A 17,636-nucleotide genomic window follows, 5' to 3' on the forward strand; every position below is an offset into this window, starting at 1 on the left:
GGATGATGGAGGTGGAAGATGGAGGAGGATGATGGAGGATGATGATGGAGGAGGATGATGGAGGAGGATGATGGAGGAGGATGATGGAGGTGGAAGATGGAGGAGGATGATGGAGGAGGATGATGGAGGAGGATGATGGAGGTGGATGATGGAGGTGGAAGATGGAGGAGGATGATGGAGGATGATGATGGAGGTGGAAGATGGAGGTGGATGATGGAGGAGGATGATGGAGGATGATGATGGAGGTGGAAGATGGAGGAGGATGATGGAGGAGGATGATGGAGGAGGATGATGGAGGTGGATGATGGAGGTGGAAGATGGAGGAGGATGATGGAGGAGGATGATGGAGGTGGATGATGGAGGTGGAAGATGGAGGAGGATGATGGAGGATGATGGTGGAGGTGGATGATGGAGGTGGAAGATGGAGGAGGATGATGGAGGTGGAAGATGGAGGTGGATGATGGAGGAGGATGATGGAGCAGGATGATGGAGGAGGATGATGGAGGAGGATGTTGGAGGTGGATGATGGAGGAGGATGATGGGTGGATGATGGAGGTGGATGATGGAGGTGGAAGATGGAGGTGGAAGATGGAGGAGGATGATGGAGGTGGATGATGGAGGAGGATGATGGGTGGATGATGGAGGTGGAAGATGGAGGAGGATGATGGAGGAGGATGATGGAGGAGGATGATGGAGGTGGATGATGGAGGAGGATGATGGAGGTGGATGATGGAGGTGGATGATGGAGGAGGATGATGGAGGAGGATGATGGAGGTGGATGATGGAGGAGGATGATGGAGGTGGATGATGGAGGTGGAAGATGGAGGTGGAAGATGGAGGAGGATGATGGAGGAGGATGATGGAGGAGGATGATGGAGGTGGATGATGGAGGAGGATGATGGAGGTGGATGATGGAGGTGGAAGATGGAGGTGGAAGATGGAGCAGGATGATGGAGGAGGATGATGGAGGTGGATGATGGAGGTGGAAGATGGAGGTGGAAGATGGAGGAGGATGATGGAGGAGGATGATGGAGGAGGATGATGGAGGTGGATGATGGAGGAGGATGATGGAGGTGGATGATCGAGGTGGATGATGGAGGAGGATGATGGAGGAGGATGATGGAGGTGGATGATGGAGGTGGATGATGGAGGAGGATGATGGAGGTGCATGATGGAGGAGGATGATGGAGGAGGATGATGGAGGTGGATGATGGAGGAGGATGATGGAGGTGGATGATGGAGGTGGATGATGGAGGAGGATGATGGAGGAGGATGATGGAGGTGGATGATGGAGGAGGATGATGGAGGTGGATGATGGAGGTGGAAGATGGAGGTGGATGATGGAGGAGGATGATGGAGGAGGAAGATGGAGGAGGATGATGGAGGAGGATGATGGAGGAGGATGATGGAGGTGGATGATGGAGGAGGATGATGGAGGAGGATGATGGAGGTGGATGATGGAGGTGGAAGATGGAGGTGGAAGATGGAGGAGGATGATGGAGGAGGAAGATGGAGGAGGATGATGGAGGAGGATGATGGAGGAGGATGATGGAGGTGGATGATGGAGGAGGATGATGGAGGTGGAAGATGGAGGTGGAAGATGGAGGTGGAAGATGGAGGAGGATGATGGAGGTGGATGATGGAGGAGGATGATGGAGGTGGATGATGGAGGTGGAAGATGGAGGTGGATGATGGAGGAGGATGATGGAGGAGGATGATGGAGGTGGAAGATGGAGGAGGATGATGGAGGAGGATGATGGAGGAGGATGATGGAGGTGGATGATGGAGGTGGAAGATGGAGGAGGATGATGGAGGAGGATGATGGAGGTGGATGATGGAGGTGGAAGATGGAGGAGGATGATGGAGGATGATGATGGAGGTGGATGATGGAGGTGGAAGATGGAGGAGGATGATGGAGATGATGATGGAGGAGGAAGATGGAGGTGGATGATGGAGGAGGATGATGGAGGAGGATGATGGAGGAGGATGATGGAGGTGGATGATGGAGGTGGAAGATGGAGGTGGAAGATGGAGGAGGATGATGGAGGAGGATGATGGAGGTGGAAGATGGAGGAGGATGATGGAGGAGGATGATGGAGGAGGATGATGGAGGTGGATGATGGAGGAGGATGATGGGTGGATGATGGAGGTGGATGATGGAGGTGGAAGATGGAGGTGGAAGATGGAGGAGGATGATGGAGGTGGATGATGGAGGAGGATGATGGGTGGATGATGGAGGTGGAAGATGGAGGAGGATGATGGAGGAGGATGATGGAGGTGGATGATGGAGGAGGATGATGGAGGTGGATGATGGAGGTGGATGATGGAGGAGGATGATGGAGGAGGATGATGGAGGTGGATGATGGAGGAGGATGATGGAGGTGGATGATGGAGGTGGAAGATGGAGGTGGAAGATGGAGGAGGATGATGGAGGAGGATGATGGAGGAGGATGATGGAGGTGGATGATGGAGGAGGATGATGGAGGTGGATGATGGAGGTGGATGATGGAGGTGGAGATGGAGGTGGAAGATGGAGGAGGATGATGAGGGTGATGATGGAGGTGGAAGATGGAGGTGGAAGATGGAGGAGGATGATGGAGGAGGATGATGGAGGTGGATGATGGAGGTGGAAGATGGAGGAGGATGATGGAGGTGGATGATGGAGGTGGAAGATGGAGGTTGAAGATGGAGGAGGATGATGGAGGAGGAAGATGGAGGAGGATGATGGAGGAGGATGATGGAGGTGGATGATGGAGGTGGAAGATGGAGGTGGAAGATGGAGGAGGATGATGGAGGAGGATGATGGAGGTGGATGATGGAGGTGGATGATGGAGGAGGATGATGGAGGTGGATGATGGAGGAGGATGATGGAGGAGGATGATGGAGGTGGATGATGGAGGAGGATGATGGAGGAGGATGATGGAGGTGGATGATGGAGGAGGATGATGGAGGAGGATGATGGAGGTGGATGATGGAGGAGGATGATGGAGGTGGATGATGGAGGAGGATGATGGAGGAGGATGATGGAGGAGGAGATGGAGGTGGATGATGGAGGTGGATGATGGAGGAGGATGATGGAGGAGGATGATGGAGGAGGATGATGGAGGAGGATGATGGAGGTGGATGATGGAGGTGGAAGATGGAGGTGGATGATGGAGGAGGAGGATGGAGGATGATGATGGAGGTGGAAGATGGAGGAGGATGATGGAGGTGGATGATGGAGGAGGATGATGGAGGAGGATGATGGAGGTGGATGATGGAGGAGGAAGATGGAGGAGGATGATGGAGGTGGAAGATGGAGGATGATGATGGAGGTGGAAGATGGAGGAGGATGATGGAGGTGGATGATGGAGGAGGATGATGGAGGAGGATGATGGAGGTGGATGATGGAGGAGGATGATGGAGGAGGATGATGGAGGTGGATGATGGAGGAGGAAGATGGAGGAGGATGATGGAGGTGAAATGGAGGATGATGATGGAGGTGGAAGATGGAGGAGGATGATGGAGGAGGATGATGGAGGAGGATGATGGAGGAGGATGATGGAGGTGGATGATGGAGGAGGATGATGGAGGAGGATGATGGAGGTGGATGATGGAGGAGGATGATGGAGGTGGATGATGGAGGTGGATGATGGAGGAGGATGATGGAGGAGGATGATGGAGGTGGATGATGGAGGAGGATGATGGAGGTGGATGATGGAGGTGGATGATGGAGGAGGATGATGGAGGAGGATGATGGAGGAGGATGATGGAGGTGGATGATGGAGGAGGATGATGGAGGAGGATGATGGAGGTGGATGATGGAGGAGGATGATGGAGGTGGATGATGGAGGTGGAAGATGGAGGTGGAAGATGGAGGAGGATGATGGAGGGGATGATGGAGGTGGATGATGGAGGGGATGATGGAGGAGGATGATGGAGGTGGATGATGGAGGAGGATGATGGAGGTGGATGATGGAGGTGGAGATGGAGGTGGATGATGGAGGAGGATGATGGAGGAGGATGATGGAGGTGGATGATGGAGGTGGATGATGGAGGAGGATGATGGAGGTGGATGATGGAGGTGGATGATGGAGGAGGATGATGGAGGTGGATGATGGAGGAGGATGATGGAGGTGGATGATGGAGGTGGATGATGGAGGAGGATGATGGAGGAGGATGATGGAGGTGGATGATGGAGGAGGATGATGGAGGTGGATGATGGAGGAGGAGGATGGAGGTGGATGATGGAGGAGGATGATGGAGGAGGATGATGGAGGTGGATGATGGAGGAGGATGATGGAGGAGGATGATGGAGGTGGATGATGGAGGAGGATGATGGAGGAGGATGATGGAGGTGATGATGGAGGAGGATGATGGAGGAGGATGATGGAGGAGGATGATGGAGGTGGATGATGGAGGAGGATGATGGAGGAGGATGATGGAGGTGGATGATGGAGTAGGATGATGGAGGTGGATGATGGAGGAGGATGATGGAGGAGGATGATGGAGGTGGATGATGGAGGAGGATGATGGAGGAGGATGATGGAGGTGGATGATGGAGGTGGATGATGGAGGAGGATGATGGAGGTGGATGATGGAGGAGGATGATGGAGGTGGATGATGGAGGAGGATGATGGAGGAGGATGATGGAGGTGGATGATGGAGGTGGATGATGGAGGAGGATGATGGAGGTGGATGATGGAGGAGGATGATGGAGGAGGATGATGGAGGAGGATGATGGAGGTGGATGATGGAGGAGGATGATGGAGGTGGATGATGGAGGAGGATGATGGAGGTGGATGATGGAGGAGGATGATGGAGGTGGATGATGGAGGAGGATGATGGAGGTGGATGATGGAGGTGGATGATGGAGGAGGATGATGGAGGTGGATGATGGAGGTGGATGATGGAGGAGGATGATGGAGGTGGATGATGGAGGTGGATGATGGAGGAGGATGATGGAGGTGGATGATGGAGGAGGATGATGGAGGTGGATGATGGAGGAGGATGATGGAGGAGGATGATGGAGGTGGATGATGGAGGTGGATGATGGAGGAGGATGATGGAGGTGGATGATGGAGGAGGATGATGGAGGTGGATGGAGGTGGATGTGGAGGAGGATGATGGAGGAGATGGAGGATGATGGAGGTGGATGATGGAGGAGGATGATGGAGGTGGATGATGGAGGAGGATGATGGAGGAGGATGATGGAGGTGGATGATGGAGGTGGATGATGGAGGTGGATGAAGGATGATGGAGGAGGAGGATGGAGGTGGATGATGGAGGAGGATGATGGAGGTGGATGATGGAGGAGGATGATGGAGGTGGATGATGGAGGAGGATGATGGAGGAGGATGATGGAGGTGGATGATGGAGGAGGATGATGGAGGAGGAAGATGGAGGAGGATGATGGAGGTGGATGATGGAGGAGGATGATGGAGGAGGATGATGGAGGAGGATGATGGAGGTGGATGATGGAGGAGGATGATGGAGGAGGATGATGGAGGTGGATGATGGAGGTGGATGATGGAGGAGGATGATGGAGGAGGATGATGGAGGAGGATGATGGAGGAGGAAGATGGAGGTGGATGATGGAGGAGGATGATTGAAGAGGATGATGGAGGTGGATGATTGAAGAGGATGATGGAGGAGGATGATGGAGGTGGATGATGGAGGTGGATGATGGAGGTGGAAGATGGAGGAGGATGATGGAGGAGGATGATGGAGGAGGATGATGGAGGTGGATGATGGAGGTGGATGATGGAGGTGGATGATGGAGGTGGATGATGGAGGAGGATGATGGAGGAGGATGATGGAGGAGGATGATGGAGGTGGATGATGGAGGTGGATGATGGAGGAGGATGATGGAGGAGGATGATAGAGGTGGATGATGGAGGAGGATGATGGAGGAGGATGATGGAGGTGGATGATGGAGGTGGATGATGGAGGAGGATGATGGAGGTGGATGATGGAGGAGGATGATGGAGGAGGATGATGGAGGTGGATGATGGAGGTGGAAGATGGAGGTGGAAGATGGAGGAGGATGATGGAGGTGGATGATGGAGGAGGATGATGGAGGAGGATGATGGAGGAGGATGATGGAGGTGGATGATGGGAGGATGATGGAGGAGGATGATGGAGGAGGATGATGGAGGAGGATGATGGAGGAGGATGATGGAGGTGGATGATGGGAGGATGATGGAGGTGGATGATGGAGGTGGATGATGGAGGTGGATGATGGAGGAGGATGATGGAGGAGGATGATGGAGGAGGATGATGGAGGTGGATGATGGAGGAGGATGATGGAGGTGGATGATGGAGGAGGATGATGGAGGTGGATGATGGAGGTGGATGATGGAGGAGGATGATGGAGGTGGATGATGGAGGTGGATGATGGAGGAGGATGATGGAGGTGGATGATGGAGGTGGATGATGGAGGAGGATGATGGAGGAGGATGATGGAGGAGGATGATGGAGGTGGATGATGGAGGAGGAACTGGGAGACTGAAGACGACCCGCTCCAGTAGTGTGGACATGAACGGCACCAGTGGGACCAGCCGGTAGTTTCCAACCTGGACTGGGTTGAGTGTGGGTTTCTTCAGCAGCGGGGTGACCCGAGCTTGCTGGAAGACAGAGGGAAAGACAGCGGATTCCAGAGAGGAGATGATAATATGGGTCACTGCAGATTGATTGGAGGTCAAATGCTCTGCAGGATGTCGGTAGGGACCGGATCCAGAGGACAGATAGTGGCTTTAGAGTTGACTAGAAGTTTAGAGACTTGGTCCTCATTCAGAGGGCAGAAAGAGCAAAGTGAGGCACCACTAGCTGGATGTGGTGGACTGAGCTGGTCAGGCTCAGAGAAGTGATTCCTGATGGTAGCAACCTTTTCAGTAAAACAGGAAGCCAACATGTCTGCAGTCAGCGTGGCGGGAGGCTGAGCAGCTGCTGGAGAAAGAAGACAGTTAAAGGCCATGAACAGCTGCCGTGTGTTGGGAGCTTTGTGGATCTGCTTCTGATAGAAGTCTATGTTGGCAGCCGTCAGGCTGGATGTGAAGACTGAACCATAGTACTGGATTATAGTAGTACTGGATTACTTGCTGTATTGATTACAGTAGTTCTGGATCACCAGTAGTACTGGGTGACTGTAGTACTGGATTACAGTAATACTGTATTACCAGTAGTACTGTATTACAAGTAGTACTGTATTACCAGTATCACTGTATTACCAGTAATACTGTATTACCAGTAGTACTGTATTACAAGTAGTACTGTATTACCAGTATCACTGTATTACCAGTAGTACTGTATTACCAGTATCACTGTATTACCAGTATCACTGTATTACCAGTAGTACTGTATTACCAGTATCACTGTATTACCAGTAGTACTGTATTACCAGTATCACTGTATTACCAGTATCACTGTATTACCAGTAGTACTGTATTACCAGTAGTACTGTATTACCAGTATCACTGTATTACCAGTAGTACTGTATTACCAGTATCACTGTATTACCAGTAGTACTGTATTACCAGTATCACTGTATTACCAGTATCACTGTATTACCAGTATCACTGTATTACAAGTAGTACTGTATTACCAGTATCACTGTATTACCAGTAGTACTGTATTACCAGTATCACTGTATTACCAGTATCACTGTATTACCAGTAGTACTGTATTACCAGTATCACTGTATTACCAGTATCACTGTATTACCAGTAGTACTGTATTACCAGTAGTACTGTATTACCAGTATCACTGTATTACCAGTAGTACTGTATTACCAGTATCACTGTATTACCAGTAGTACTGTATTACCAGTAGTACTGTATTACCAGTAGTACTGTATTACCAGTATCACTGTATTACCAGTAGTACTGTATTACCAGTATCACTGTATTACCAGTATCACTGTATTACCAGTATCACTGTATTACCAGTAGTACTGTATTACCAGTATCACTGTATTACCAGTAGTACTGTATTACCAGTATCACTGTATTACCAGTATCACTGTATTACCAGTAGTACTGTATTACCAGTATCACTGTATTACCAGTATCACTGTATTACCAGTATCACTGTATTACAAGTAGTACTGTATTACCAGTATCACTGTATTACCAGTAGTACTGTATTACCAGTATCACTGTATTACCAGTATCACTGTATTACCAGTAGTACTGTATTACCAGTATCACTGTATTACCAGTAGTACTGTATTACCAGTATCACTGTATTACCAGTATCACTGTATTACCAGTAGTACTGTATTACCAGTAGTACTGTATTACCAGTATCACTGTATTACCAGTAGTACTGTATTACCAGTATCACTGTATTACCAGTAGTACTGTATTACCAGTATCACTGTATTACCAGTATCACTGTATTACCAGTATCACTGTATTACAAGTAGTACTGTATTACCAGTATCACTGTATTACCAGTAGTACTGTATTACCAGTATCACTGTATTACCAGTAGTACTGTATTACCAGTAGTACTGTATTACCAGTATCACTGTATTACCAGTAGTACTGTATTACCAGTATCACTGTATTACCAGTAGTACTGTATTACCAGTATCACTGTATTACCAGTATCACTGTATTACCAGTAGTACTGTATTACCAGTATCACTGTATTACCAGTATCACTGTATTACCAGTAGTACTGTATTACCAGTAGTACTGTATTACCAGTATCACTGTATTACCAGTATCACTGTATTACCAGTATCACTGTATTACAAGTAGTACTGTATTACCAGTATCACTGTATTACCAGTAGTACTGTATTACCAGTATCACTGTATTACCAGTAGTACTGTATTACCAGTAGTACTGTATTACCAGTAGTACTGTATTACCAGTATCACTGTATTACAAGTAGTACTGTATTACCAGTATCACTGTATTACCAGTATCACTGTATTACCAGTAGTACTGTATTACCAGTATCACTGTATTACCAGTATCACTGTATTACCAGTAGTACTGTATTACCAGTAGTACTGTATTACCAGTATCACTGTATTACCAGTAGTACTGTATTACCAGTAGTACTGTATTACCAGTATCACTGTATTACCAGTAGTACTGTATTACCAGTAGTACTGTATTACCAGTATCACTGTATTACCAGTATCACTGTATTACAAGTAGTACTGTATTACCAGTATCACTGTATTACCAGTAGTACTGTATTACCAGTATCACTGTATTACCAGTAGTACTGTATTACCAGTAGTACTGTATTACCAGTAGTACTGTATTACCAGTATCACTGTATTACAAGTAGTACTGTATTACCAGTATCACTGTATTACCAGTATCACTGTATTACCAGTAGTACTGTATTACCAGTATCACTGTATTACCAGTATCACTGTATTACCAGTAGTACTGTATTACCAGTATCACTGTATTACCAGTAGTACTGTATTACCAGTATCACTGTATTACCAGTAGTACTGTATTACCAGTAGTACTGTATTACCAGTAGTACTGTATTACCAGTATCACTGTATTACAAGTAGTACTGTATTACCAGTATCACTGTATTACCAGTATCACTGTATTACCAGTAGTACTGTATTACCAGTATCACTGTATTACCAGTATCACTGTATTACCAGTAGTACTGTATTACCAGTATCACTGTATTACCAGTAGTACTGTATTACCAGTAGTACTGTATTACCAGTAGTACTGTATTACCAGTATCACTGTATTACCAGTAGTACTGTATTACCAGTATCACTGTATTACCAGTATCACTGTATTACCAGTAGTACTGTATTACCAGTAGTACTGGATGACACCACCCCAGTCTGCCAGTCCAGAGGCACTGTCCTCCAGCTCTGCTTCCTCATCGGAAGACGTGTTGGTAGGATTGAGGTCTTCGAAGTATTCCCTCCACCGACCCACAACGTCCCGAGTTGAGGTCAGCAGCTCCCCATCTCCACTGTACACAGTATTGATGGAGCACTGCTTCCCCCTCCTGAGCCGCCGGATGGTGGACCAGAATCTCCTCGAAGCCGTCCGGAAGTCTTTCTCCATGGCCTCGGCGAACTCCTCCCATGCCCGAGTTTTTGCCTCGGCAACAGCCGAAGCCGCATGCCGCTTAGCCCGTCGGTATCCATCAGCTGCCTCCAGAGTCCCACAGGCCAAGAAGGCCCGATAGGACTCCTTCTTCAGCTTGACGGCATCCCTCACTGCTGGTGTCCACCAACGAGTCCTGGGATTACCGCCACGACAGGCACCAACGACCTTACAGCCACAGCTCCGGCTGGCCGCCTCAGCAATAGAGGCACGGAACACAGCCCATTCTGACTCAATGTCTCCCGCCTCACTCGGGACATGGTTGAAGCTCTGCTGAAGGTGGGAGTTGAAGCTCGCTCTGACGGGGGACTCAGCCAGACGTTCCCAGCAGACCCTCACAACACGTTTGGGTCTGACCGGCTTCCTCCCCCACCATCTGAGCCAACTCACCACCAGGTGGTGATCAGTTGAAGCTCCGCCCCCCTCTTCACCCGAGTGTTCAAGACATGTGGCCGCAGGTCCGACGATACGACTACAAAATCGATCATCGAACTGCGGCCCAGGGAATCCTGATGCCAGGTGTACATATGGACACTCTTATGTTGGAACATGGTGTTCATTATGGACAATCCATGACGAGCACAGAAGTCATATAACAAAACAATAATAATTTTATTTAAAAGCACCTTTCAGGTCACTCAAGGACACTGTACAAGAAAAACAGGCATTTAAACAATAAGGTACACATGTGGACAGGTACATGTGGACAGGTACATGTGAACAGGTACATGTGGACAGGTACATGTGAACAGGTACATGTGGACAGGTACATGTGGACAGGTACATGTGGACAGGTATATGTGGACAGGTATATGTGGACAGGTACATGTGGACAGGTATATGTGGACATGTGCATGTGGACAGGTATATGTGGACAGGTATATGTGGACAGGTATATGTGGACAGGTACATGTGGACAGGTATATGTGGACATGTGCATGTGGACAGGTATATGTGGACAGGTATATGTGGACAGGTATATGTGGACAGGTACATGTGAACAGGTACATGTGGACAGGTACATGTGGACAGGTATATGTGGACAGGTACATGTGGACAGGTATATGTGGACATGTGCATGTGGACAGGTATATGTGGACAGGTATATGTGGACAGGTACATGTGAACAGGTACATGTGGACAGGTACATGTGGACAGGTACATGTGGACAGGTATATGTGGACAGGTATATGTGGACAGGTACATGTGGACATGTGCATGTGGACAGGTGCATGTGAACAGGTATATGTGAACAGGTACATGTGGACAGGTATATGTGGACAGGTACATGTGGACAGGTATATGTGGATATGTACATGTGGACAGGTATATGTGGACATGTGCATGTGGACAGGTACATGTGGACAGGTACATGTGGACATGTGCATGTGGACGGGTTTATGTGGACAGGTACATGTGGACATGTGCATGTGGACAGGTACATGTGGACAGGTACATGTGGACAGGTATATGTGGACAGGTATATGTGGACAGGTGCATGTGAACAGGTATATGTGGACAGGTACATCTGGACAGGTATATGTGGACAGGTACATGTGGACAGGTGCATGTGAACAGGTACATGTGGACAGGTACATGTGGACAGGTACATGTGGACAGGTACATGTGGACAGGTATATGTGGACAGGTATATGTGGACATGTGCATGTGGACAGGTGCATGTGAACAGGTACATGTGGACAGGTGCATGTGGACAGGTACATGTGGACAGGTACATGTGCACAGGTATATGTGGATATGTACATGTGGACAGGTATATGTGGACATGTGCATGTGGACAGGTACATGTGGACAGGTACATGTGGACGGGTTTATGTGGACAGGTACATGTGGACATGTGCATGTGGACAGGTACATGTGGACAGGTATATGTGGACAGGTATATGTGGACAGGTGCATGTGGACAGGTGCATGTGAACAGGTATATGTGGACAGGTACATCTGGACAGGTATATGTGGACAGGTACATGTGAACAGGTACATGTGGACAGGTACATGTGAACAGGTACATGTGGACAGGTACATGTGGACAGGTACATGTGAACAGGTACATGTGGACAGGTACATGTGGACAGGTATATGTGGACAAGTACATGTGGACATGTGCATGTGGACAGGTGCATGTGAACAGGTATATGTGGACAGGTACATGTGGACAGGTATATGTGGACAGGTACATGTGGACAGGTATATGTGGACATGTGCATGTGGACAGGTATATGTGGACAGGTATATGTGGACAGGTACATGTGGACGGGTTTATGTGGACAGGTATATGTGGACAGGTACATGTGGACATGTGCATGTGGACAGGTGAATGTGGACAGGTACATGTGGACAGGTGCATGTGGACAGGTACATGTGGACAGGTATATGTGGACAGATACATGTGGACATGTGCATGTGGACAGGTGCATGTGGACAGGTACATGTGGATAGGTATATGTGGATAGGTACATGTGGACATGTGCATGTGGACAGGTACATGTGGACCTGTGCATGTGGACCTGTGCATGTGGACAGGTACATGTGGACAGGTACATGTGGACAGGTGCATGTGGACAGGTACATGTGGACAAGTATATGTGGATAGGTACATGTGGACAGGTATATGTGGACAGATACATGTGGACATGTGCATGTGGACAGGTGCATGTGGACAGGTACATGTCGATATGTGCATGTGGACAGGTACATGTGGACAGGTAAATGTGGACAGGTACATGTCGATATGTGCATGTGGACAGGTACATGTGGACAGGTAAATGTGGACAGGTACATGTGGATAGGTATATGTGGACATGTGCATGTGGACAGGTACATGTGGACAGGTACATGTGGACAGGTATATGTGGACAGGTACATGTGGACAGGTACATGTGGACAGTTGTATGTGGACAGGTACATGTGGACATGTGCATGTGGACAGGTACATGTGGACAGGTATATGTGGACAGGTACATGTGGACATGTGCATGTGGACAGGTACATGTGGATATGTGCATGTGGACATGTGCATGTGGACAGGTACATGTGGACATGTGCATGTGGACAGGTACATGTGGACATGTGCATGTGGACAGGTACATGTGGACAGGTACATGTGGACATGTGCATGTGGACATGTGCATGTGGACAGGTACATGTGGACATGTGCATGTGGACAGGTACATGTGGACAGGTATATGTGGACAGGTACATGTGGACATGTGCATGTGGACAGGTACATGTGGACATGTGCGTGTGGACAGGTACATGTGGACATGTGCATGTGGACAGGTACATGTGGACAGGTGCATGTGGACAGGTACATGTGGACAGGTATATGTGGACAGGTACATGTGGACATGTGCATGTGGACAGGTACATGTGGACATGTGCATGTGGACAGCTACATGTGGACAGGTATATGTGGACAGGTACATGTGGACATGTGCATGTGGACAGGTACATGTGGACATGTGCATGTGGACAGGTACATGTGGACATGTGCATGTGGACAGGTGCATGTGGACAGGTACATGTGGACAGGTGCATGTGGACAGGTGCATGTGGACAGGTATATGTGGACAGGTACATGTGGACATGTGCATGTGGACAGGTACATGTGGACAGGTGCATGTGGACAGGTATATGTGGACAGGTACATGTGGACCGGTATATGTGGACAGGTGCATGTGGACAGGTACATGTGGACAGGTGCATGTGGACAGGTACATGTGGACATGTTCATGTGGACAGGTACATGTGGACATGTGCATGTGGACAGGTACATGTGGACATGTGCATGTGGACAGGTACATGTGGACAGGTGCATGTGGACAGGTACATGTGGACATGTGCATGTGGACAGGTACATGTGGACAGGTACATGTGGACAGGTGCATGTGGACAGGTACATGTGGACATGTTCATGTGGACAGGTACATGTGGACAGGTACATGTGGACAGGTACATGTGGACAGGTGCATGTGGACAGGTACATGTGGACAGGTACATGTGGACAGGTGCATGTGGACAGGTACATGTGGACAGGTGCATGTGGACAGGTACATGTGGACATGTTCATGTGGACAGGTACATGTGGACAGGTATATGTGGACAGGTGCATGTGGACATGTGCATGTGGACAGGTACATGTGGACAGGTGCATGTGGACAGGTACATGTGGACATGTTCATGTGGACAGGTACATGTGGACAGGTATATGTGGACAGGTGCATGTGGACATGTGCATGTGGACAGGTACATGTGGACAGGTACATGTGGACAGGTACATGTGGACAGGTACATGTGGACAGGTGCATGTGGACAGGTACATGTGGACATGTTCATGTGGACAGGTACATGTGGACAGGTATATGTGGACAGGTGCATGTGGACATGCGCATGTGGACAGGTACATGTGGACAGGTGCATGTGGACAGGTACATGTGGACAGGTACATGTGGACAGGTACATGTGGTTTCAGTTTGTTTTAGGGGGTTTCACTTCAGGTTTGCTGGTGCAGCAGTGAAAACGGTCCCCCACAAACAGCTTCCTGCTGTACCACCCTTCCAGCCTTCAGGCAGGGCAAACTGGTGCTTGTGATATGAATTGATTAAAAAGAAAAAAAAGAAAAAAAGAAAATATGTTGTTTTTATAAACTGGTTTACCAACCAGCCTTTTTACTTTGATCAGTCCGAACTCTAGATCTAAGCTGCCAGGGAGGGGGTTAGGGGCTGCTGAGGGGGGGTTAGCGTCAGGACCAGTTCAGACCCGAGCCGAAACATTCTGCTACTGGACAACGTCATGCTTTTTCTCTTCAACAGTATTTTAAATCAGCTTGAAATAAAGTCATGAAGCAGTTTTTCTCACTCTGACACACCAGATGTTTCAAGGCAGATAAGAAGGAATGAGTGTAGAAAATGCAGTGCTACTCCTGCAGCATCTCATTCATCAGCTGCAGACGGACGTGTCGCCCGGCGTTGCTCTGTGACCATTACCTTCCGTCTCCTTCCAGACCACAACTTCCTGAACATTAGCCTGCTCTCCCTGCACAGAAGCAGCCTTCTGTCAGCTCGCATTACCTTCATTTGGGCCTTCTCCACTGTAATTAGAAAGGTACTGAAAATGTGATTAGCAGCACAAATATTCTCTTGGCAGCCTTAAAAAAAGCTGCAAGTGGAGGATGTTGAGAGTTTTGTTCATTAAACTATATACCTGCATTTCAGAGTTTACATTATTCATTCATTCATTCATTCATTTTCCGAACCGCTTATTCCAATTCAGGGTGGCGGGGAAGCTGGAGCCTATCCCAGCTGGCTTTGGGCGACAGGCAGGGTACACCCTGGACAGCTCGCCAGTCCATCGCAGGGCCACACAGAGAGACGAACAACCACACTCATGCTCACACTCACTCCTAGGGATAATTTAGAGTAACCAATTAACCTATCATGCATGTCTTTGGATGGTGGGAGGAAGCCGGAGTACCCGGAGAGAACCCACGCATACACGGGGAGAACATGCAAACTCCACACAGAAAGGCCACTGACCAAACCAGCCAAGGATCGAACCAGCGACCTTCTTGCTGTGAGGCCACAGTGCTAACCACTGCGCCACCGTGCAGCCCGAGTTTACATTATTGTAGTGAAATTTCCGGCAGTAGTTTATGAGCTCTGTGTAAATAAATTCATGCGGGAGTCATTATCATTCAATCTGGACCCGTGTTTGAGCTATGTTCAACAATCTATAGATTTTTGGAGTATGGTCTGTAAGACACAAGTCTCTTGTAAAACTCAGGATCAACAGTGAGCCAACCAGTAAAAAGCAGTTAGTGAGATGTGTGATGTAGCTTAGCATTAAAGAAAAAGGAAATGTCCTCCAGAAAAGCTTGTTCTCTCTTCAATATTTGCATTTTTACAGTTTTTTTTTAATCCGCAGGTATCAGATCCATACCGGCCTTCAACATTCCATCATCCGAGCCACCCAACCCAACTGCCTACCCCTGGAAAACACCACCCTGCCCCAGAAGCTCAGAGAAGCTGGTTACTCCACCCACATGGTGGGAAAATGGCATCTGGGCTTTTATAAACGTGGCTGTCTACCCACCCAGCGCGGCTTCGACACTTTCTTTGGATCCCTGCTCGGAAGCGGAGATTACTACAGTCACTACAAATGTGAAGGACCTGGAATGTGTGGCTACGATCTGTACGAGGGGGAAGATGCCGCTTGGGAACAGGATCGAGGGTTGTACTCTACTGTGATGTTTACCCGAAAGGCTATCAGTATCCTAGCCAATCACAACCCTCGCCAAAAACCGATGTTCCTCTACTTGGCTTACCAGGCGGTTCACTCTCCCCTCCAGGTTCCTGCCTGCTATCTTGAGCGCTATAAAGCCATCCCAAACCTGAGCAGGCGTAAATATGCTGCCATGGTTTCCTGCCTGGATGAAGCCATCCACAACCTCACGCTAGCGCTGAAACGCTACGGTTACTATGACAACACTGTAATAGTGTACTCCTCGGACAATGGAGGCCAGCCTCTATCTGGCGGAAGCAACTGGCCCCTGAGGGGGAGCAAGGCCACCTATTGGGAGGGTGGCATCAGAGCGGTGGGGTTTGTTCACAGTCCCCTGTTGGTTAAAAAAGGGACAAAATGTCGATCTTTGGTCCACATAACTGACTGGTTTCCTACACTGGTGACACTGGGCGAGGGGACTTTAGATGAAGATCTAAATCTTGACGGATATGATGTTTGGGAGGCTATCAGTGAAGGCCGCCCTTCGCCTCGCCAAGACATCCTTCATAACATTGATCCAATTTACATCAAAGCCAAGAACGGCTCTTGGAAAGCCGGGTATGGCTTATGGAACACGGCCATTCAGGCTGCGCTGCGGGTGGGACACTGGAAGTTACTTACAGGTGTACCGGGCTACAGCGACTGGGTGCCCCCTCAGACCTTCTCCAACCAGCGGCTAACCAACCGTTGGCATAATGAACGAGTCCGCTGGGACCGGGGGAAATCTATCTGGCTGTTCAACATCAGTGCTGACCCATATGAGAGAGTGGACTTGTCTCAGCGCTACCCACACATAGTAAAGAAGATGCTGACACGTCTTGCGCAGTATAACAAGACTGCTGTGCCTGTGCGCTACCCAGCCAAAGACCTGCGCTCCAACCCCCAGTACAACGGGGGGGTGTGGGGACCATGGTACAAGGACGAAAAGGAGCAGCAAGATGAGAAAGAGCAATACAATAACTTGTTCACAAACCATCTTGGCAAAAGAAAATGGAAAAGTAAATCAAAAAACTGAACTGAAAAGGAAGGCAGAAGAGTAGCTTAGCACATCTGTGAAAAACCTCGGTTTCTCAGGGACCAAGGCTTCCAGGTACCGCTTCAGGACTGTCTCTTCAGACAACCCAGCACCAGGTAGCTTTCACTGACTCACCAAATGTCGTTGAACTTTTCAGAATACTTCAGGATCAAACACTACTGCTGCTCTCCTGCAGCTAAGAGCTCGTATGGGGGTCAGAACCCCGTACA

The 17,636-nt window shown here is 48.8% G+C and overlaps 1 protein-coding gene across 1 annotated transcript in view; it reads left to right on the forward strand.

Moving 5' to 3' along the window:
* arsj (arylsulfatase family, member J) overlaps positions 1-17,431 on the forward strand; it is a gene marked incomplete at both ends in the record, with an annotated part of 21,453 nt that extends 4,022 nt beyond the window's left edge. The window contains 2 exon segments of the mRNA XM_079257389.1: positions 16,035-17,402; positions 17,404-17,431. Coding sequence (XP_079113515.1) covers positions 16,035-17,402; positions 17,404-17,431 — 1,396 coding nt within the window.
* Positions 17,432-17,636: the final 205 nt, after the last annotated feature.

The sequence above is a fragment of the Telmatherina bonti genome (genome assembly GCF_933228915.1).
Source record: "Telmatherina bonti genome assembly, chromosome: 18".
In the NCBI taxonomy this organism is placed as follows: domain Eukaryota; kingdom Metazoa; phylum Chordata; class Actinopteri; order Atheriniformes; family Telmatherinidae; genus Telmatherina; species Telmatherina bonti.